Consider the following 22,671-nt stretch of genomic DNA (forward strand, 5'->3'; position numbering starts at 1 on the left):
CGTGAGTGAGGCACACACCACTACATAGCCGGTGTAATCAGCTGCACACATTAGAAACATGACTTAACATCCAGTGTAGGTAGGATGTTACTCGCAAAATACATCACTGAGCAATGTTGCAAGATGGAGGCTAAAAGTCGATATTCCCTCCCATACAAAATCCACTTTAATGTCACATTCTCGAGCCCTATAAGTTTAAATATAGCCTAAAATGCACATTCACCGAATCCAAAACCTGGACTCAAGTCATGTACTTTAGCTGACCCCTGCCCTAGACTCATTACCATGCTGCATTTCATATTCTGAACCACTGTGACGGCTTTCCAGCATTATTAAATAAAACAGCTTCTACAGCTTTTACTAGTCAAATCGCATCCTTTCAATTTCACACTAGTTTGCCTCATTGGACCACTTACAGTTTTCAACTTTAAGTGAGGGGCTGCGGTTTGTTTGTTAAAGAAATGGGGAACAAATAGTTTCCATTGCAAAATAAAATAGTTTGTGCACAGGAATCTTAATTTCCTGTAAAATATTAATAGGATAAAATGGCTAATGGTTGTAATCACCATGGTAACTCTACCAAGATGAGTGCACTTTAAAAAAACTACACGTGGCACCATTTACCATGTTTATTTGACCCGAGAGCTTGTGTAATCATACATGTTGTGCAGTTATGGGATGTTTTGGATTGGAATGAAATTACCTCAGCAAGTTTTTGTTAAATGAAGTGTGCAGAAAATGTTAAGATGCACCGAAGTAATTGCAGAAAAGAATTAAACTGAACATGCACTACGGGGGTGTTAACAATCACGTAGACCCGATTCATTTACCACTGACTAATTTGTCAAAACTCAACTCAAACTGTCAAGTGTATTTTAAAAATGAAAAAGAAATCTAGTTAGGAGTATCGTAAAAAATATCCCCACAGCTGGAATCTGTTATAACATGATCTTTTAATATCAATTTATCTACAAAATCTGGACTGACACCACTGTATTCTGGTCTTCATGGAAAGTGCACTGTCACTGAAGCAAAAGGAACATATAAAAATTACAAACAAACAGACTGTACCATTTTTTTTTAACCATAAAATGTCCATTCGTCTGGCATTGGTACTTACAGTACAGTATAAATGAGCAGTCATATTGAAACAGGATGGTTCAATTTTTATATAGTGGTATCTGAATTTCTACTTTTTCGTTTGTTCTTGTGCATTTTCTCGCTGATCCACCTCATTCTTTATGATATAGCACTGAAGGTAGTTGCCACAAAACAGAAACCAAAACAACCAGATGAGTACATTCTTTCTGATTTCTCTCCTTATTTACCGTACAGTTTGGTAATCCATAGAGACTGTAAGCAGCTGCCCCGCAATGGACACAATTCATATGTCCAGAAGATCTCCTGGAGGCCATTTGCAGTCCAGATTTCCCATCAAGCAGCTGTTAACTGCACAGCTTGGTGGTCTCGTAATCCATCGCATTGGGCAGACGTGAGCTGAAGGCCTGTAAGGAGGCATGAATGCGAACCACCTCACTGGCAGTCAGTTTCAGCCGGTGCCGCAGAAGACAGGCAAACAGGTCCAACCTCTGTTGACCCGGTGGGGACAACCGGTTTACCCGGTCTCGTATTTCCAAGAGTTGAAGCATGGCCGTGTCTTGGGAACCTTGGGTGTACGGGTAGTCCAGCTGCAGAATCAAGTCACGGATCGCCTCTGGGTCAAAGTGCATGCTGTAACCAAAGACCTGGATGCTGTTGATCTTCATGTAGCCCAGGTTCCGAGCAGGATCAGTGATTTCTAAAGGCTCATAATAAACACTGTCATTCACTCCATCTTGAGTCTTTATCCTGCTCCGAAGATAGATGTGAATGGTTTCAAAGAACGTCTTCCACTTGTTGCCCAGCGTCAGAGTCCAGTTATAGCACTCGAAGGGTAGATCCAGCTTGGTGGCCTGCCAGTCTGGAAAACTGTTCTCATTGACAGGGATGTACCAACTCTCTGAGTGACTTCCTCCAAATGGGTTGATGTAGAGAGTAAGGACAGGCTCCAGGGTGCTGTTCTTTGTAAGGCAGATCTGGAGGGATATTCCCAGCAGCATGTGGACCATGTTAGACTTGTACTTGTTGCTCTTCAGCGTCAGCAGCATCCTTTTTCTCCATGACGGGTCAAACCAACTGTTGAGTCGCATGTCATTGCTGATGAAGATTGCGTGGACCTATGAAACAAACAGATATGGACAAAAAGTGTAAATGTATAGATGCACCGCACTCATGAACACATTAGCTACATACAAGGAGGTGTAGTTTTGGAAACTTTTGTAGACGTGACGTGCAGCAGAAGTTGAGGCAATTCACTTGGGAAAAAAAGTAAGGCATAGAAGAGGAGGAAAAAGGCACAACAATAGGTATTAGGTTGCTTCTTGCTTTCGAACACGCCACTCCATTTTATCTTTATTTTCGTGCGACACACTTCTTTGCTATTTTCAAAGGTTTCAGACACATCCCATTGTCTTTTGGATGGAGTTGTTTAGAGCAACTCTAGCCATTAAGGACGTCCCTTTCCAAAGTAAAGAGTGACTATTTGTCGTCCTAGCTGAATGGGTACAGTGTGTGCTGCGATGTGGCATGGTTGCAATCATAGCTGGTTCAGTTTTGGACCTTTCTTCCACATACTCCTCCTCTCTCTCTCTTTCTCTCTCTCTCTCTCTGTCCCTTGTCACTCTCCAAGAAAAGCAAAAAATACCCCTCGCCCCACCACCAAAAACAAAAGGAACGACCCTTCAAACTGACCTATTTTCAACCTGTATTTTACTGAGGCAAGAAATAGGTTACTTCTGCTTTTATTGTATGCAACCCTGCTAGTGCAGGTTTTGTCAAACAATGCCTGCTTGCTTTTGACTTATAGCCAATACCTATTTTTCTGACCATGTCTGGCTAACCATAAATCATCATCTACACATCAAATCACTAAGTTCTGAACTATTTGTTATTTATTATATTTCATTTATTTATTCCTCTCTATTCTAATCGATGAACCACAGTGCCTCAGGTGTACAGAACGTCTAAGACATGGTGCAACAAATACAAGAAAAAAAACATGAGGAAACTATGAAGTTCCTCAGTAGCCAGAAGGGCAAGACTTTGTAATGCTGAGTGGCTCCCATGAGTGAGTATATTCTCCCCAGGCTACTCCTGTGAAAGACAGCTCAGCTCTCGGTCAGCCTGACATGATTCAGCAACGGCTAAAAGAAAAAAATACCTCTAGCCTGCGGTCAGCTCTCTGCAGTAGGTAGCCCAGCTCCAAATCCTGGAGGTCCGTCTCAAATCCCAGGTAGTTTTCTGTAGAGTCTGCCACCATGGGCCTGCAGGCCCCCTGCGTCAGGCTAAACCCCGGGTTGCAGCTCCCACAGCGGGTGTGGTTGTCTGGCGCACATGCAGCGCAAGCCAAGCCTTCCCCGACGGAGCAGGGCGGAGGCAGCTGACAGGGGCTGTGTTCGTATCGACAGCTGCAGCTGTGGAGCTCCTCGGAGAATGCACCAAGTTGGTTGTTCTCTGAGCAATACAGGAGAGACTGGAAATGACTGAGCCAGTAGGACTGAGGCCTGCAGCAGGAGGAGAAGAAAAACAGAACAGGAGAGAGTGAGAGGCAGTGAGAGAGTGGTTATTGAACGGGGCTTAGAGGATGAGCTGGTTTATTAGGTAGCATGCTTTATTGGGTCCTGGACACCTGTCTGGGTGTGCAGACAGCTTGCTCGTTAAAAATATAGAGCACAATCAGCATAATGTAAAGCATGCAGACAGGCCGAGCAGACAGGATTCAAGTTAGGGCTGCAAATAACAGTTGTTTTCATTAATATGTTGATGATTTTTCTTGATGAATGGATTAGTTCTTTTGGTCTATAAAATGAAAGAAAACCATTCAAAGTATTCATCACAGTTGATTCAAAGCCCAAGGTAACATCCTCAAGTGTTGTTTTGTTACCATAGCAAAGATATCGAGTTTACTGTCAAGACGAAAAAGGTCAGAAAACATTCACATCTGAAATCCTCTTCTCTAAAGAATTACTCAGAAACGATAAACTGATTATCAAAACAGTTGCAATGAATTTGATATTGGACAACAAATCAATGTATCGTTGCAGTTATAGTTAAAGTTAGTTTGCAGGTCAAAAGACATTAGTGGTAGTCTAGATTGGCATAACCATGAATCCAACAACGTTTCAATGCATACTTTGGACTTGCACATATGAATGAAAGTTCCAGACACTTTCCAATATCAAATTTAGGTCCGTTTTAACCTAGAAATGTTCATTGTTTGGGGACCAAATCAGTGTTCGGTGTGACTTTTATTTTCAGCATCTGAACAAGATTTAAAGGCATTATGAAGTTTAGAGTTTTATTCTAATGTGGCACCTACAAAACTCTTTTTTTATTTTTCAGTTTGATATTCCCAGCAGGATAATGATGTCAACATTGTATGTAGGTATCTCTGCAGGAATATGTTATTGATTCGGGCTGGCCTGAGATTCCTGTTGTGTACCAGTTTTCATGTTTTTGTTGTCCTGAAGTGCCGGATGAATGCAGGTTACACATGCAAAGAATATGAGCATAAACACTGTTGTTTGGAAGAGTAAGCGAGAGACAGACAGAGAGAGAAAGTTGTCTTTGATCAGTTTGTGACATAAATATTAGAAGCGCGCTGCAGCCGTGGGGTAACTGAGTCTCAGACATACATATAATTCCCCCATGTGGACCCGAGTTTGATTCCCGTCTGTAGCACTTTCTCGACTGTGATCCCTTTATGCCTCTTATCCTCTTTGCTCGCAGAAAAGAAGAAATGCTCAGTACATACCTCCGGCTTTCCATTAAAAAATACCCAGAAAACAACATTATTCTTTGATGGGGGTGTATTGTGGTAAACTTTATGCTAATCTAAAAATGTTGGCTGGATTACATTTGGAGCATCCTCCCTCTGTATCCCACTCTCATTGTGTTTCTGGCAACAGGGAGCAAGTTTGAATTCAGAAAGTCACTGATTTGAATATCAAAACCCCCTTACGAAAAAAAAAAGTGATGGGAAATGAACCAAAAGGGCTCTTCCTTTCCATCACTCGCCACCTGTGGGCAAGTTATTTCACCTCTGACAGCTGCAGCAGAGCAAAGCAGTCTCCAACACAAGACTGCAGTTGTGCTGTTAGTTCCCCGGTGTGATTATGCACAGCCTTCCTGCTCCCTGCTACTCTGCCTCCACACCACTGCTGTAAATCACAGTGTCTTCCAACTTCAGTGCCACTTTTAAAGGAGCAGACAACATTGTGTTTTGAATGAGTTCAGTAAAAGTAGTTGTTTTTGGAAAGCTCTAGAAAAAGCATCTCTGAGGCAATGACTAAAATGACATTCAAGCTTTGTTTCTATAGATAATATTTTAGGTAAAAGAAGCCTTTGGTAATTTTTGATAAGACACAAGACCAGTGAGAATTTTCATCATAGTTTCATCAACATTTGTTTTAACAATAACTAAAGAAACACACACACAAAAACTACTAAAATCTACTGACATTCTCATCAATGAATAAAAATGAGACAAACATGTTAGAGAAGGATGAGTTGAGAAGAGAAAACAGGAGATGTCTACAAGATTTTGGAACCTGCACAGATTTTCTCCTGTTAGATTAAATTAGATTATACTTTATTCATCCCACAACAGGGAAATTGACTTATTACAGCAGCAGAGTGTAATGTACACTACAGAATGAAAGTAGAAACACACCGAGCAGACAGAAGCATCTTATAACCTGCACAATAAATAAAAACTGTTCAGCCCTGAGTGCATTAGTGAGGTCCTACACTGATGTTGGGCGATCAGATCTGGCTCACAGTCCGTGTCCCCGTTCATCCCAAAGGTTTTGGACGGGTTTGAGGTCAGGGCCTGTGCAAACCAGACAAGTTCTTTGAGTCCAAACTGAGAAAAACGCTTTTTGTGGGCTTGCAGTGTGCAAACAGAACACAGACCTGGGAGCACACTATTGTCTCTAAGACTAAACCAAAAGTACATACCAATATGTGTACATATTTGACCATGTAGTGTATGAATAGGTTGTGCACCATCTTAACTTAACTCCATATTGTCATATTCCATTCTATATTCTTATATATTCTTTATGAAATGTGCATTTATTCTTTTGTTTTACTGTCAGGTTGGCAGTTGAGGCAGAGTTGTGCTTATTTATAGAACTCTTTAACTCATCTATCTTCTGTCAGAGGTTCTGTACCACACCAGTCAAATAGTCAATCAAGCCTAAATCCATCAGTATGAACCTAGCAGGTGAGCTAAACAATTTCTGTGACGCAAAGGTTACTGGAGGTACAGGAAGCACCTTTCACATCTATCACTCTTCCAGATGCGTGAACATCAGGAAGGCAGCAGGACCAGATGCTAACACAGCGTAGGCCCTCAAACTTTGTGCTGACCAACTAGTGGCGAGTGTTCGACAGTCTTCAACCTGTCCCTGGCTCAGGCTGCCGTTATTCCTGAGTCCCAGACAAAAACTTCAGCCTGCCCTAATGACTGTTGCCCAGTGCATTTATCTCTGTAGTGATGAAATGCTTTGAAATGCTCACTACAATTTGCTAATCATCCCAACTGATCAACAGAGGACGCAGATCCTCCACACCACCCTATGCAAACTGGACAATGGAGCTATGTGAGACTGCTGATGACCACAGTTCAAAGTTTCCCTCCAGTCTGGACACAAAACTCAAAACCTGGGACTAAATACTGTACCTCACTGTGCATGTGGATCGTTGACTCCCTGACGGGCCAACCCAGGTGGTAAAGGTGTCTGGACACACCTCATTCACCCTCACCCTTAACATCCCCAGGGCTGTGTTTTGAGTCCCCTGCTGTACTCCCTGTACATGCACACTGACAGTGTTGACTTCAACACCATCATCATTAGACAGCCTGATCCACTTGTGTCAAGGCAACAGCCTCCTCCTGAACATCAGCAAGACAGAGGAGTTGGAGAGTGGAGTGTCCTTGGTGTCTCCGGGGGAGTCAGACATCGACTCTGTGGTAAGAAAGGCTAGAGAAGATGCTTGAGGAAATTGAAGCTATCCCCTGAAATACTGAGACATTTCTACTCCTTCATGATTGAGGTCATCCTGGTGGGGAACATTGGAAAGGAAACTGCACCGAATTCGATCAAAAGGTTCTGGATAGACTCAGTTCTGGCCTGGTCTATCCAGAACCAGAGAGGCTCAGGAACATCTACGCAGACCACTAGGATATTATACTGTTATTATTACTTATTTAGTTTAATTAAGAGGCTCACAAAATACATTTTAATTTGAACTGAATGAAAAGACCAATGTTATGACACGCAATTTCACCTTCTGAACATTTTTCATATAAAAAGGTAACATAACTGAAACAGTGTGCAGCTGTAAAGTTGAAACTGGTGCGGTATATTCAAAGCCTTGACAAGTTCATTAAAAAGCCATTCAACATTTCAGAGTCAAATCTTAATTGCACTTTCTGACGAGACCTTGATGTTCTTGAAAAAAAAAGCCTGCACCTTTCTTTGGCAGAAAGCTGTACATAAGAAGCATTTTCTAAGCTGATTAAAGCAGAAGTACTGCACACATCACTTGAATGACAATGTGCATCATTATGCCTAATGGCAAAAGTTTGAGCACAAAGTATGCTGTGTCGTCTTATCATTATCCGCCTAATAAAAGCCAAGCTGACTACTGCTTCGACTGGCTTATTCTCTCATAATTGTCAGCGCAGAGGAAAAGTAGCCCGCAGGAAGCAAAATCAATCACATATCTCTCATCTATCTCAAGTGCCTCAAACACGTTAAAGGGAGAGCGTTTTTTTTTTCTCTCTCTCTCAAGAGCTTCCGTTTCTCTCCAAGGCAAACATCGGCATTCTCAATCTCTCTCTGCACTGTGCATGGTGATTTCTGTGAAGACAGAAGAGAAAAGGAAAGCTTCACAGTTGACGCGGCGGTAATAACATAGATAAACACTGCCTGGATGGGGGCGATGACGCTCCCACTCCTTTTCTTGGCAAGTGGGTGGGAATATCAGCTGCATAGATCAGTGATTAATGTGTGTTTTGGCAGGAAACGAAACAGGGGTGTACACCGAGAGAGAGAGAGAGAAAAGAAAGCGAGAGGCTGGACATTGAACAGACTCCACTGTATAGATTAATCTGCCGGTTGATTCATGTGTCTCAGCTCAGTTCATCTGCACCCTGTGTGACTGACAGTGATGGTTGGACTCATCATCGGCACTGACCTCTGTTTGATGGAGGAAGGCAGCATTTTCAAAACTCAGAAACAGTCTTCAGCAGTAACAAAAACAACATTGGTCAAACACCTAAAATGACCTACGTCTATTTGTTTTAGTGACAAGTGACCTCTCGCTCCCATCTGAATAATGTCTCCTTTGTCAGCAGCAGAAGCAGGACGCTGTTAGAACACAACAAAAAGTCATGGAGGAGGTCAGAGTGTCAAAGTGTGGGTACAAAATGTCCAACTGTGACACCGGAGGCCATGGCTGTCTTTCTGTGTTTGAATAACAGTGGTTTCCCTTAACCTTCATGGATGTCTTTCTTTAAGTTTAAGTCGCCGCTGCTGAACCTTGTAATAGTTGGAAATCAGAGACATTTTTGGAACAGCTATAACTGGTTATGAAACAGATCATCTACTGTTAGTGTTTTGATGAATCTTGGGAGGATTGGTGTGAAAAGGTAAACTGGTAAATCTGCAACCGACTTTGAAAATTTCATCTGATTTCGTAATCAGCTGAAAGACTTGAAGAATGTAATGAACCTCTGAACCAAAGAAAGATATCAAATTGTAAAAGTGGAATTTTTCTTCTTTGCAGCGGCGAAACCGACGCAGAGGATCTGGTTTCAGAGGGATCTCGAGTACATTGAAATGAAATGAAGATTTCATCATTTCATGAGGCTCGATAAAGATTTAATAGAGTGGAGAATTGTGGATTTCTGAAGTTAAGGTTTACTGTTGGAGCAGGGCAGGTGAGCTCATTGGTGGTGATGTGTGAAAAGCAAGAATGTGTGAAAGCTGAGCTGAATCCGGCTGAAAAGTTGTGCCGCACCGTAGAGGTCTAGCTTAATGTTAATTCAGTGCATTCCAACCTTGGTACGACGTACATATTTCTTGGCGCTTGCTGTACAAAAGAGATAAACATAAAATCCTTTACGTTCACCAAAGGTGTATTGCAAGGTTATACAAGTAAAATTCCACCACCGCATGCCAGCTTCTTTATTTCCTACATCCCTGATTTGGTCCAAAGAGAGGGCTGCAGTCTACAGAGGCTGTGATTCGATGTACAGCTTTGGGCAAAAAGCTACTGTGGGTGTATAGATCAAACAGAAAGTGAAGAATGCCCAAAAAGAAAAGTACATTTTAAAAAAAATGTTGGCTGCAGTAGATTTACTCAGGGCCAAAGTCACCTGTGACAAAAACACACGGAGAGAAAGAAAATGCGAAATTTCATCGGCTGTGCTCACCGTTCTCTTGGTAGGCGGACTTGTGGCTGTCGGTGACATCTCTTACTGAGACTGAAGAGCTTGAAAATGACTCTCTCGGCTCGCTTGGAGAGGACCCGCATGCTGTTCTCCAGCTGCTCGTATCTCCACTGGAACAAGTTGTCCATCGACCACAAGTGCTGGATGGTTGACACATTCAGGAAATAGTTCTGGGGCAGCCTCGCATAGAACGCCTTGAATTCATCTATAACAGAAAAGACACATAAACATAATCATAACATCAATAAAGCACTGCGATCTTATCTACAAAATTATGCTTAGCATTCGATAGATAGACTGTATGCAACATTAGGTACTGTTACAGCCGCCACTCTTTTTTCCTGTGTTTTCTCTCATCTGTCTTGTCTGTGTCACCGGTTGTGGCCTTCTGTCACCGGCCTGATCACCTCACCACCTGTTCCTCATCTTCTAATCAACCTCTGCAGTACAAAAGACCAGCTTCACCTCCCAGACTCTGCCAGATCATTCACTAATCGCTGCTGTAACAAACACATACAAACTGTGAGCGTTAAATGTTGTGTGCGTGTTGCCATCTTCCATCTTCTGGGGTAGTAAGCTCTTTCTTGTCTCAGTTTCTGTTCTGGACCACCCCACCCTGTACCCTGCACCAGGTTGCCTTGCTCATTGCACCTCTTTTAAATTATAATTGGTCTGAGGCTTGTGTTTGCATTCTGGGTCCACTAAACTTTCATCTTAACAATAATGATGACTAATGCGATTAACCGTCCAGCCTCCTCAGGGTTATGAATATTTTAAAGTTCACTTGTGTGGTCACGATCGACTTGAAGAATATCTTGACCTGTTACACATCCAGCTGGGTTTGAATATCATCTATTTAAATACACATTACGCATCAATGCACATCTGTGATTTGGAGTCATTTTGCAGGTGTTTCTTTTGATCCTACATGTGCTGTGGGTGTAATTACTCTACTTTACAAGTATAAATAGACACAAATTGACATTTTCCTTCCTCACATGATTGGCAACTAGCAAAATACTGTATTTATTTTATTTTTTCTTTCCTGTGTTTACAACATGTCATGGCTGCTAACGAGCACATTTTGCTCATGCTCATTAACATCCTGCAGTGGCTCTTTCATGAGTCCAGTTGATATGATATATTTACTGTGGTCATTGATGACCACCTGAAACCAAGTGCCTCGTAAATATAATGTTGTCGAGTGATATTTCTTGACTTTATGACTTGACAATCATCACCTCAACACTCCATTAAACAATCGACGAGTGCACGTTGGATACGATAAAACACAGAGCGTCCTACGGTTCTGTCCTCCAGTTTCAGGCACAACAACAATGGAGGAGTTGCAGCTGAAGGAGCCTTTGAAAAACCGCACACACCTTGGCAGCCTCTTCTGTTCGGGGTTAGAAACATGGACTTTGGGATACCTGAACTGGGACACAGCATCTGTCAGGTGGAGCTTTGAAAAGTCACCTCTAACATGTTGATTCTATTCAGTGAAGTAAAAGTCAGAGTGGGTCCACTTTGAAGCTGAAACATTTTAAAAGGGGAACTTTGCCCATGCCAAGGTGTCAACGTGATTTTGAACATTACATGTTGTTGTTGTCATCATGACCATTACCTCCTTAAAGCTGAAACTCCCTCACACACTTATTTGAATTAGTTTTACAATCATTTAGCATTGCACTTTAAAGTTAAAACCAATTTTGAAAGAGAATTTTTGACATTATTGCAGCAACAGTCACACATTAATCATAGTTCATGGACGAGCTACAGCTCTAAACAATGAACAACGGTTTGGATGGGAAATGTGTTTCATTCTGTTGCGTCCTTTTTTCCTTGTCATCATTTGATTCAAGGTTAACAATAGCATTGCTTCTATCGAGAAGTCAGTATTTGATCTCTGTGAATCCATATGCATCAATGGCCAGTTTCTGGCATCTTCCTCTGCTGATACAGCACTGAGCCCGAAATCTGTGATATCCCTTCACTGAAGGACACTTATGACACTTCCCGGGCGTCTGCATTCAGAGCACGCTCCTGCCCTCACTTCGCACCCAGCTATTAAAACATAAACTTTGAAAGTAATTGCACTTAGGGATATTTCAGCCAAATCTGAGAGAGAGAGGGGGGGGGGGCATCCATTTGATTTTACCTGAGTAATAATAATGACCAAGGCAGGGTGACTGAGCACTGCAATAATAACCAAACATTATGCTAGGAGCTTCTACTCAAACTCTGTTTCCCTGGTGATATGAAAAGCTGGACCTGCAATAAATGGGTTTTATAGCTGATTAATCTGCTCCAGACATATTGTAAACTACCTGAGCCGAAAGCTGTTGGTGGTGTGTTTTTTTTTTTTTTTAATGTTTTTAATCCGGTCCTGTCGCCTCGTTAATTTGCTTTATGCAGATAGTGTGCCAGGGCCCAAAATTCACAACCAGCTATTATAGTTCACCTATAAATCACAGAATAGGGAGGAATATACATATAGATTCCTCAGTCAGATTTAACAGTGCAGATAAAACACTTGAATTCATTCTCACTCCGTCTCATATGAATGATTTATATTCTCAAAGTTTGATTTTCCTGCATTTAAATGAGGCATGAGACGTGAAAGGAAGAAAGAATTATCATCTTGAGGGCTTTGTCACCTGATTCCTCAAACTCCTTATAGAGGATGCCCCACGTCTCCGTGATCCTCTCCAGGCTCTCCTCCATGGCTTGGATGTCCATGTAAGGACAGTTGCACTCTGGGAACTTGAGGTCACAGTTGCACCAGCAGTCATTGTCCTTGCAGCCAAATTCACCCTCTCCATTACAGGCGATGTAGCTGAGCGCAGCCTGTACAAAACTTTCTCTCAAGTAGTCTGGGAGGATCACCTGCAAGCCTGTATTAAAAAAAAAAGAACCTGGGTTTAGTCCTGAACTTGCGTAGCTGAGCTTATAACTCACTTGTATAAATCTGTATTTTTATGCCATGTTTATCCCTTGTGCATATAATTTTAAGAAAAGATTTAGAACAGCATGACAATCATAGTAAAAATCAGACAAACCTTGCAGCTGGACTTTATTTTCAGGGCTCTGAACCAGCACCGAGCTAACAGAGTCAAGGTTGTCATAGTTACTGCATCCGAGAGGACCTGTGCGGGTCTCTGTCACCTGGGCAACAACAAATAAAACGGCTCATTTATAAATTCTGTACAGCATCCATTTGAGTACAAGTGCTTGGTTAAGTTGTATGTGTTTGCACAAAAATCTATTCAAAGGGTACTTGTGATTTTCAGATGCAAAATTAGTTTGAAGGGAACCGAAGAAAATGTGGCTTGTGCAACATAAATGCCTTTCTCTGCTCTGTATAAATAAAGTACTTTCTACATAATCGATTGTTGAACAGAACTGGGGTAAGCTCATTTAGAGCCTTCTAAATTGCTGTAAGAGTACTTTGCTGCACTCATTTTTTTTTTTTTTTCTGCAAGAATGCTAAAACGTTTCTTTTCTCGTCCAGTCACTGATTGAAGACGTTTCGACTGACCTTTGCCACAAAGCAGCTCCAGCAAAGCATCCTTTTTCACTTCATTTGCAAGAAGAGATCTTATTTCAGCACCCTGCTTTTTCTCGCTGTGACACGGCGGGGAGGCGTCTAACTGATTCTCATTTTTCTCTCTTTGTGGTTCTCGGGACAACATATTTTGTTCAGCAATTTGTCCTGGTCAGGCTTGTCAGAGGACAGTTGGTATAAAGTGACAGATGGATGAGGCGAGACAATGAGGGTCAGTCGATCAGTAACACAATCATAGAGGGCTGAAGGGCTCAGGAAGCTCATATGAGGCCAGTGCTGCAGGGAAGTGAGAACTCAGCGTGTGGTTCTTTAATCAAAAGCCTAATCCAGGAGAAAGGCGTTTGTGAACGGAGGAATAAATATCTTCTGTGAATGTCAAAAGGGAAATCAAGATACTCTGACTGTAATTCTTTGACTATAATATTTATATCACATTAGAGATCCCTTGTTTGCCTCATGAGGGATTTTAATCCTGATATGAATGTGAGGAAATGAGATACAAGCCTGCGTTTCAGACCGCATGAATATTGAATCCATATAAGGAATTATTTGATATACCATATGATATGCCATATGGCAAAACATTGACTGATGAGCAGAGCATTCAATTTCCGCTTTGCATAGCAGCTGCTATTCACTGAAGATGCTTTCTGGTATATTAAAAATACTTAATAGGACATTATTGGCCACCTGTATCTTGCCACATGGCTCCATGAGGGAATAAAGCAAAGGCTAGAGTTCTGAGGAGGATATAAGTCTTTCTTTTGCTGTATTCTCTCTTTATTTCATGGTGTGAACCTTTAGCCCAGGTGCCACCATGCTGCTTAAAGTATTTCACTGAGCGAGTGGGAGAAAGAGAAGCATGGGAAGAGGAAAGCTTTGATCGTTGCCTCGTACAGCAGATCAGTAAGCGAATGAAATCTTCTTATTCAAACAAACCTTTAACACATGCGGGCAAACAAATGTTTACAATGTGTGATCCGACAGTCTGACAGAGAGGTTGACGTGCTCCGACTTTCACCTCTTCTTCTAAAGGAAGACTTTAGAAAGAATCTTTCCTCCAAGTTGCATTGAATGGGTCACTAGAGGGCACACGCATTGTTTGACATACTGTCAAGTTACATAATCGTTAAAAGGTACAACTATGCTGTTTTAATACACATATATACATACACAAAGTTCACTGTGGTATGACGCATCCAGTCAATGAGTTTACAGTTGTTATGTTGGCCACAATAATTTTTTATTACGGATTTTGGATAATTTTTGGATGAATTGGCCACAATGTTCTGCTTCAATGATTAAGAGGTAATTACATTTTAGAATCAAACCTAGTCCATATTTCTGTCTTACAAAACACTGAGATTAATAAATAATGAAAGAAAAGTATAAAAATAGTCTCAAAGACCGCAGATAATCCTTTGTTACTACAATTTGTGTCCACACAAAATCCTTTTAGCTCCTCTTTGTTCTCTACCACAAGAGAAATACTGTTTTGTGTAAGATCGTACACTTTCTTTATCTGACCAACACCAAGCTGCAGTCAGACTTTGTGAATAGATGGTACAATGTACAAAATACTTATCAAAGCTTATTTGGTGGAAATGGAAGTTGCAAAACAGCTTCAGAGCTGATGAATGCAGTCCGCCACCATCGCATTCATGAGTGTCAGCATGTGGAAACTTGATTTATTTAGTTTGTTGTTTTAAATGTGTCGCTGAGGCAGTTTTAGACGAGAAACTTTTAAAGCAGGCGGTGATAGTCCAGACAGCAATTGATCGAATCAGGGCACTCGAAAAAATGTATTTCTCTATAATAATGACAACACAACACAATCAAGACACTGTCCACGAGATGAACATATGGAACCAGAGACTCCTGCCGCCTCCTCATTCAGGTCTGTCGCCTTGTTCATCACTGTGTGCAGAGTCAGTTCAGGATATCACCATCAATTCAGTAAAGGAAATCCTCAAACTGTAACAAAAATTATCCCAGGCGCTCTCGAACAACGGAAGTCATTACTCATTGTAGAAACAAGCCGATCCGATCACGGACTCTGCTGTGCGACGTGACTTCTTTAGGAGAGCCCAGATTTCCACAGCCCACCCCCAGCACAACACAACAGTAACAGGCTTTTCCTCCAAAATGAGCTTCCATTTCCCCTTTGCACAGAGACAGCAGGGGGGCCCTTTTGCCTCTCATTCATCCCTCAACTTGTTCGATTTCAAATTCATGCAGAGGAGTGCTTAGTTGCGCTGCTGTGTGGGTCAATGCCCTGTGGAAATGACGCACAAGTGTGGAGGAATCTGTCGTTCCTTTTGACTCACTTTCCAGCAGTGATTGAGGTGAGTTTCTCCTTTCTCTGCTTCCTACCTGTCAGTTACGCCGGATGACTGCCTTTGGAGCATGAAAGCACACTCTCTCTTCCTCTCTGTAGCTACAGGGAAAACCCTAATTCCCAAGAAATGAAACACACAAAAGCATCTGCCTCTGCACCTCTGATGTGCCCACCTCAGCTGCAAAAGAAATACCCAGCCCTCCCCGAACACAATGTAGTGAGAGGACGGAGCTTTGATATAAGTACAGGGAGTCTGATTCATGTTCTGCTACAGCAGAGAAAAACCACACAAGCCGACTACCACAGTGTTCAGACGAATGAAAGAGGTAGAAAGGAGGGTCATCCTTCCCTCCGTAGCCTTATTAACCCCATGCTACCTGAAGGTGACAACCGGAGGCAGAAACCTGTCACGAGCTGTGTTTCACAAGATTCATTTATCTTCCCCTCACCATATGTGCACATCACAGAGCAATTCCTCCAGACTCGATGTGCTTCCGGAGGCTGAAGATCATATCTCATCACCAGCAGGCTGATAAAAAGCATCATTTTCCACTTCACTGGTGATTCATTGTTATAAAAAAGCGACAAAGCCACATGCATGAAGCTGCTTTCTACATTGCAAATGCCACCTGGCAGACACATTTAAACTCTGAAATACAAACTGGAAGCTGTGATTGTTTCTAATGAACTGTGCAGTACACACAGATCAAATACAGCGAGATAATCTTAAACTATGCATGAATATTCTCTAAAGATGTGTTTATTACCTCTTATTGCCGTTGCAACCCTGCATCCTTGACACAAACAACAGTGATCTCTTGCATATTTCAATAGTCATCATCGGAAGCGACGTGGGCGTGAGAAGGAATAAATCAATCCAACATGTGATACGAACACAGATCAGACAACTCATCCCACACCTGCTCGATTCCCCCGTCCACGCTCCCTGTCCTTTCTCTTTTTTGCACCAGCTGTGTGAGCACCACTGTAAATATGTGTAAACAAGATGACGGATAGAAACTTAAGAAGATACCAAACGTCTGTTTGCACGATTGTCTTTTAACCCGCGTGTAATTTCACTCTTAGGCTGTAGTGAAACGGTTTACTGAACCAGGTTCTCCTTCCATACTCTACATGCTGTCATTTACACAATGGCATTATATATCTGAGCCTTTCATATCATATCACATCACTTCCAGTTATGGTAATTATGCTTTGAATGAAAGAAGAGGTTTCAAACAAAGCTTCTCTGGGATGCGGCTCCAGATGGCATTCAGAGGTAAATCCTAAAACCCTGAAATCATGTACCGTGATTTTGTGCAAGCTCGTGTTTACAATCAAATCCTGTCTGACGCTTTGTAACAAAAGAGACTGGAGCAGCCGGCCCGTGCTGTTCCAGAAGATGCTTTTGTTTTTTAGTGTTTGTATTCACGTCGGTCATCCCAAATCCACTGTAATTTAATCAATTATGCTTGTTTTTTTATAGTCTGCTCATTGAAATTCAGTGAACATTGTGGCTAGACTGCTGTTTTTTGAAAGTAAGTTGGCCATATGCCTCCAGTGGTCACTGGAGATGTCGGATGTTTTAATTTACCTGTTTTTTTAGAAACATCATTTTAGTTTGGCAATGTAGCATAATTTGTAAAATTAGTATGCAAACACAGAAAAACATGATTTATTTTGTAGAAATATGAGAGAAGACACAGTGGGAACCAAAGGCAAAAAAAAAGAAATAGGAGAAACATAATCGACCACGACTAGCAGCCCTCAAGCTTTCTTACCAGTGGAAAATCAGTTTATTGTTACATAATGATATTGACTTTGATGTGGGGCAGAAGAATGAATAGAGAAGACAGGATCTTTAATAATAAATGCAGCATAGTCTGAGGGAATTCGACAATAGAGATACGAAGGCGTTTACCTTGATGGCAGTGGAGGCGATCTGGATGTGGTGCAGCTTGCGCAGAGTGCTCTCCCTGTCGATGAAGTAGGAGGCAGCCAGCTGGTGCAGAGCTTCCAGAGTCACAGTGGAGGAGTTACCTGAGTAATCGCTCACCTCCGCTTTCTTACTCAGTTTCCTCTTGTCCACAAATATCGTTAAGGCCTCTTCTCCTGCACAGAAACGCAACATTTTTAATTTCGCTTGTACTTTTCGAAAAGTGCACATTAGGGTTTTCCAAGTGTAATCTCACTGACATAAAATCAAACGCTTAATATCTTAAGTGTTTAAGTGTTCTTTTGGTGTTTGTCTCGATCTTTGGTGCTAAGCACTTGTGCTGAGGTGTTTATGCCTTGCACTCCCACAAATCACTTGTCAGTCAAAAAGTTGTGCCAAGCAGTGTCAGATGTTTGGATTTGGATCTTGGATTTTCTGTGAGTGTCTGCATTTGCCACTGTTTTAACGGCGCTGCAGAGTTATCCCAATTAACACGGCCATATTATAGGGAAAAAAAAGAAACTACTACCTGCTTTGCTCCAGGAGAGACACATAGACTAGATTCCAGGTGGTTAAGAGCAAAGGAGCAGCCATGTAAAAGCCTCTGAAGCACAAAGACACTTGACCACAATTAGGAGAAGCCACGTCACCCCGTAGAAGCAATCAGCACTTCATAAGGGGCGACGGTGCAGCACACTCTCTTTGCTTGAGAGTCCCCAAGACACTGCACATCATATTTCTCATCATAATGCAGTGTTAATGCTTCAGGGCTATTTTTTTTCTGCCCGCTGCCTTTCTTTCCTCGGCTGCTGAAGGGCACCCTCTTAATAACACAATCTATTTATTAATTTCATTAAGTCCATATGTTTCCGAACACAGAGGCAATCCATTCAGAACCACAGAGGCATATCTCTGGCAACGATCCAAGGCAAACTCCTCATTCTCCTCTCTTCATACCACTAAGTGCTGGCTGAGAGCCAGAGCGAGGGGCTGCATCAGCTCGGGCTGCTGGTGTGGTTGCATTACATGCAGCCACTCACAACAGCGACCTTTTCTAAGCCGGGAGTCAGGTCTGAAGTAATTGACAAGTGTTGCTCTGTAAAAGCAAATCTGCTTTGCAGGGACTTGCCTCTCTGGCATCTTGAATTTGTTTTTTTTCTTCACTCAGAGGACTATTAATGCTTGTCCATTCATCACAACACAAAAAACCCCAAATAGGGTGACTGTGGCGTGATTGGGATTTGGAGTGGTGGGTACACAGGCATTTACATGCATTCATACATCTCTGAAGAGTGATGCCGTTCCGCCAGAGGCATATTATTCTGCTGTGTTGTGTTATTCAGTTACTTACTGTGACTGAGTTATTGTGCCATATCCATCTGTTTTCCATATGCAACGCCTGGGAGAGCGAATTCTGAAGGCTTTCGTTAACAAAATACTCTAATGAAGCCTTGTAATTCCTTAAAGCACGTTTCACCTCATAGTTCTGGACTTTAATAGTACGTCTCCTTAATTTCTGTTTCTTCTGCATGAATCATCGATTACAATTTTTAATATATTTGGTGTGTTAGTGCAACAGATGATCAACATCAGTTTCCAACGATCTCACTGAATTAATCTTAATCATCTAACTGGCGACAGGTTCTGAAATGTGGTAACCATTCGACGGTCACTTGCTGAAAATGCAGAAACTGTTTTTGTCTACATCTGTTTGACATCAAGAAAGCATCGTTCTATAGATTACTGTAATGTTTGAGAGTTCCTCCTTTGTTCCTGAGGTGCATGCGCATAGATGCATAGTCTTATATGAATGCTTTATTGTAAGATGCCTGTTTGGTCACAAACAAAGGCTATTGACCTAGGGGCATATGACCCAGCCAGTTCGGAGCCCTGAAGAAGAGACTTCTTTAGACCACTCCTGCGGCCAGAGGCTATTTAACTGGGGGGTTATTTTACAATACATGTTTAGTCACAGGCTGATATCCTGTCCACTCCTGGGGCAGAGGCTATCTAACTGAGGGGGTCAGTTACGTCAGACAGGTCGGAGCCCCAGATAATCCGGAGAAGACAAGACCTCTTTAGATGCATTGATGAGGAGTCGGGTCAAAGGTTAAGCCTATAGGGGTTTTTTCCTGGGAAAGGACTGTTTATTATCTTTCTGTTTCTTTGATCTTAAGTAACTTCATTGTATGTTTGCCGTGAGCTCTTGTCACTGCATGTCATGGGGAGGCACAAAATAACCTATATAAAGGCTTGTCCGGCATAGGTCGGGAGAGTCTCTCATCATTCGGCCAGGAGCTCTCCAAGTAACGTTTTACTTGTACGGTACTGAACTTGTTGTAATAAACTTGTTATACAACTAAGACGGTGTCGGCGGAACTTCTCTTCAAACATCAGCATCACCACCGAAAATACACTACATTACTGAAAATTGCATACTTGCTGAACCAGAATGCAAAGCTTGAAATGAGAAACTAAGGCATGCACGGCTTAATGGACTACAAAATACTGGTTAGAGCAGCAGATGCTTCAATCTGTTCCAAAAGTTCAGTTAGTTAGCACACAGGGGTTAATGGAAGTCATTATACAGATATCTAAACAATGTAATTGACCCGTAACAACTTATTTTTACCTCCCAGTGTAGCTGACAACAGGAAGTGAGTACCATACTTCCTGATCAGATTATCAGTGATCATCTGGGTGGTGGGCCGGCGGCCCAGGAGTCGAATGTTCCTGACGAACTCAGGGGTCAGAGGTAACGGAGACTCCAAGAAATCTCTCCTTTCCACTGCCAAGTTGTTCACCTTCCATCTCCCAAACTCCCTGAAAAGAATAAAAACAATATAAGTACACCATGAATTTTAGAGCTTTGTTAATAAGTCAATCAGCACATCTCCCTCTGTGCTTTCCACAATGTAAGGAATTCCTGTAAAAGGGAAACGATGAAGAAAAAAATAGAGAATGAGAAAAGGTGACAGTACTGTAGTGTGAAGACAAAAGAAAAAAGAAAAAGAAAGTGTCATTTGAAACCATGATTGTCACCTGGGATGGATACTTGCTCCCACTACGCAGCTGACAGATGTTTTCCTTAATAGCCTCATCATGACATGAGATATACACCGAAATGAAGAAAGTACAATGTGCTACGAGAAAATGACCCCATTGCTCAGATGGAGAATCCATCCTGTAATGATAGTGAAACAAAGTTTCCCCTCGAGCAACTGCCGCTGCATGTCTGACCTCGACCACATGTGCTGTGGGTATATGAACCTCCGCATGCTTCATTGATTATAATATCTCTGGAAATGTTCAAATCTGGTGGCACCTGACAGCTTTAAGACGATAACACGACGCATAATGACGCTCGTGCTGGAAGGCAGCGGGAAGGGAACAGCATTTTAATAAAGTTCGTACTGTCTTCCTTCATATCTCCCTCTCACAGCTTTTAAAGCTGCTGTGACTTTCTACTTCACTGTAAAAATACATTATGAGAAAATAGATATGTCCAAGGCAGCATATTAATCTGAACTACAGCAAAACTGGAGGAAATAAAGGATATGGATGTTCAATCAACAAAGCCCGATCCTGCACCCTACATGCATTCATTTGAGTATTTTTGTACATCATTCGCCCAAGGCACCGCTCTTTGAACTGAGTACATTTGGCTGTGCTTTGACTCGTAGCGTACACAAAGTTATTCTACTACCAGAAAGTTAAAAGTTGAAACATTTCCATGTGAAGTGTCCTTCACAGATACTTCTCTATACTCCTACACCTGCACTCAGCTTGACGGAGTGATACTGGTGTGAATTAAAAATCAGACTTGTATGTGTGTGTTTTGTTTTTTATTTCATACATTTGGCAGCGGTACGAAGTTTAGTCTGATAATACTGTGTTTTGAGAAGAGAGGTGTGCAAAGCATCCTTCATCTGTATAGCTCTGCAAAGTCAAATAAGTCATGAGCATGCATAATAAGGAGAATTACTTAAATTTAAATTGCAGAAATAAAGACGAAAAACAACAAGAGAAAGATTCAAATGGCCAACTGCTATTTCTGTCTTTCTGGTCAATACAATTTAACATTTATAGCAGCTTGAGCTGGAAGACAAAGTGCATCAGCACCATCTCAGTACAGCCAGGCTATAACTCATTTCATCATTTTGGTTTGGATCCATTTGAGACACTAACTGTAATGCTTTGCAGAAGCCTCATAAGTGTGACGTTAATCAGGGAAGGAGCAAAAGTAAAGATAAAACTAAACCAGCAACCTCACTCAGAGGCTGAGCTGTGAGCTCTGACATAGATTGTTAAGAGATATCGCACATCAACTCTACAACAAGACTCTGCAGCTCGGCTACGTTCGCCCTGCGGTGCTACCACGGCCCCAGGCCTGCAAGCTTCATGACTGTGTACCATGGTTACCCTCTCGGTTTAGTTTAGTTATGTTCTTATACCTTGACATTTGCTAATTAGCACTTAATACAAAGCCGAGGCTGGTGTGAAGGTAATTAGTCGTGCATGTATGATCATTAATCAGAGTATTTACTCATTTCAATTTCAACCTGGTGATAGACGGAAGAGTTAAGGGATCATGAATGCAATTACAATTCATCCTAGGGTGACATGAATGTGTGTACAGTACCTGTGTGCACGTGCCATGACAACCCATCCCACAGCCCTCTACTCAGAACAATCAATGTCAAACTTGTGGCGAGGCCGCAGGAAATGAAATGTAGGATCGCATCACTGACACGTGTCTTAGGATAAAACTTTGACCTGCTGGTGGCACCGCATTAAATGTCAGGGCGTTCATGAATGTCATGGCAATCCATCTAAGAGATTTTTCAGTCATTCCCACCTCTAGAGCCAAACCATTGGCATGGCTAAAATGCAATGCTTCCAACGACAATGGTGTGGTACGGAAGTTGCTACACAACAGGTTGATAAAGAAACTCTGAAATAAAACCACTGAAGTGATGTGTACACATCCATTCACCTTGTAAAAGCTCATCTCTTTGTTTCTTCAAATATGTCTTACTGTCAGACCAACCACGTCTCTGGATGCCATGAACAGCCAGTAAACTGCAATGCCAGGTTGGTTTGGTGTAATTTCAGTGGCAGAGCTTTCTCTTGCCCCGGAGCAGGCGAGCCTACAAGTTCTGCTCTGACCAAATTGGATAGAAAGAACCAACGGCCAAACGCCGTGTGACTGAGGCATCACAAGATCAAAAATGCAAGGTCGTAATGTCTTACAGTACTTTAGAGAAAAT

General features: G+C 41.9%; 1 protein-coding gene across 2 annotated transcripts in view; it reads right to left on the reverse strand.

The window, feature by feature from the left end:
* Positions 1-934: 934 nt before the first annotated feature.
* The window catches only part of LOC104926358 (BMP/retinoic acid-inducible neural-specific protein 3), a 53,810-nt gene continuing 32,073 nt past the window's right edge, over positions 935-22,671 (reverse strand). For both annotated transcript variants that reach the window (XM_027290479.1, XM_019266922.2), the window contains exons 3-9: positions 20,034-20,224; positions 17,387-17,577; positions 12,622-12,727; positions 12,220-12,456; positions 9,545-9,767; positions 3,260-3,602; positions 935-2,216 (exon numbers count right to left, since the gene is read on the reverse strand). In XM_027290479.1, coding sequence (XP_027146280.1) covers positions 1,446-2,216; positions 3,260-3,602; positions 9,545-9,767; positions 12,220-12,456; positions 12,622-12,727; positions 17,387-17,577; positions 20,034-20,224 — 2,062 coding nt within the window. In that variant the 3' untranslated portion in view covers positions 935-1,445. The remainder of the gene's footprint in view (positions 2,217-3,259; positions 3,603-9,544; positions 9,768-12,219; positions 12,457-12,621; positions 12,728-17,386; positions 17,578-20,033; positions 20,225-22,671) is intronic.

Source organism: Larimichthys crocea, chromosome XVII, assembly GCF_000972845.2.
Source record: "Larimichthys crocea isolate SSNF chromosome XVII, L_crocea_2.0, whole genome shotgun sequence".
In the NCBI taxonomy this organism is placed as follows: Eukaryota; Metazoa; Chordata; class Actinopteri; family Sciaenidae; genus Larimichthys; species Larimichthys crocea.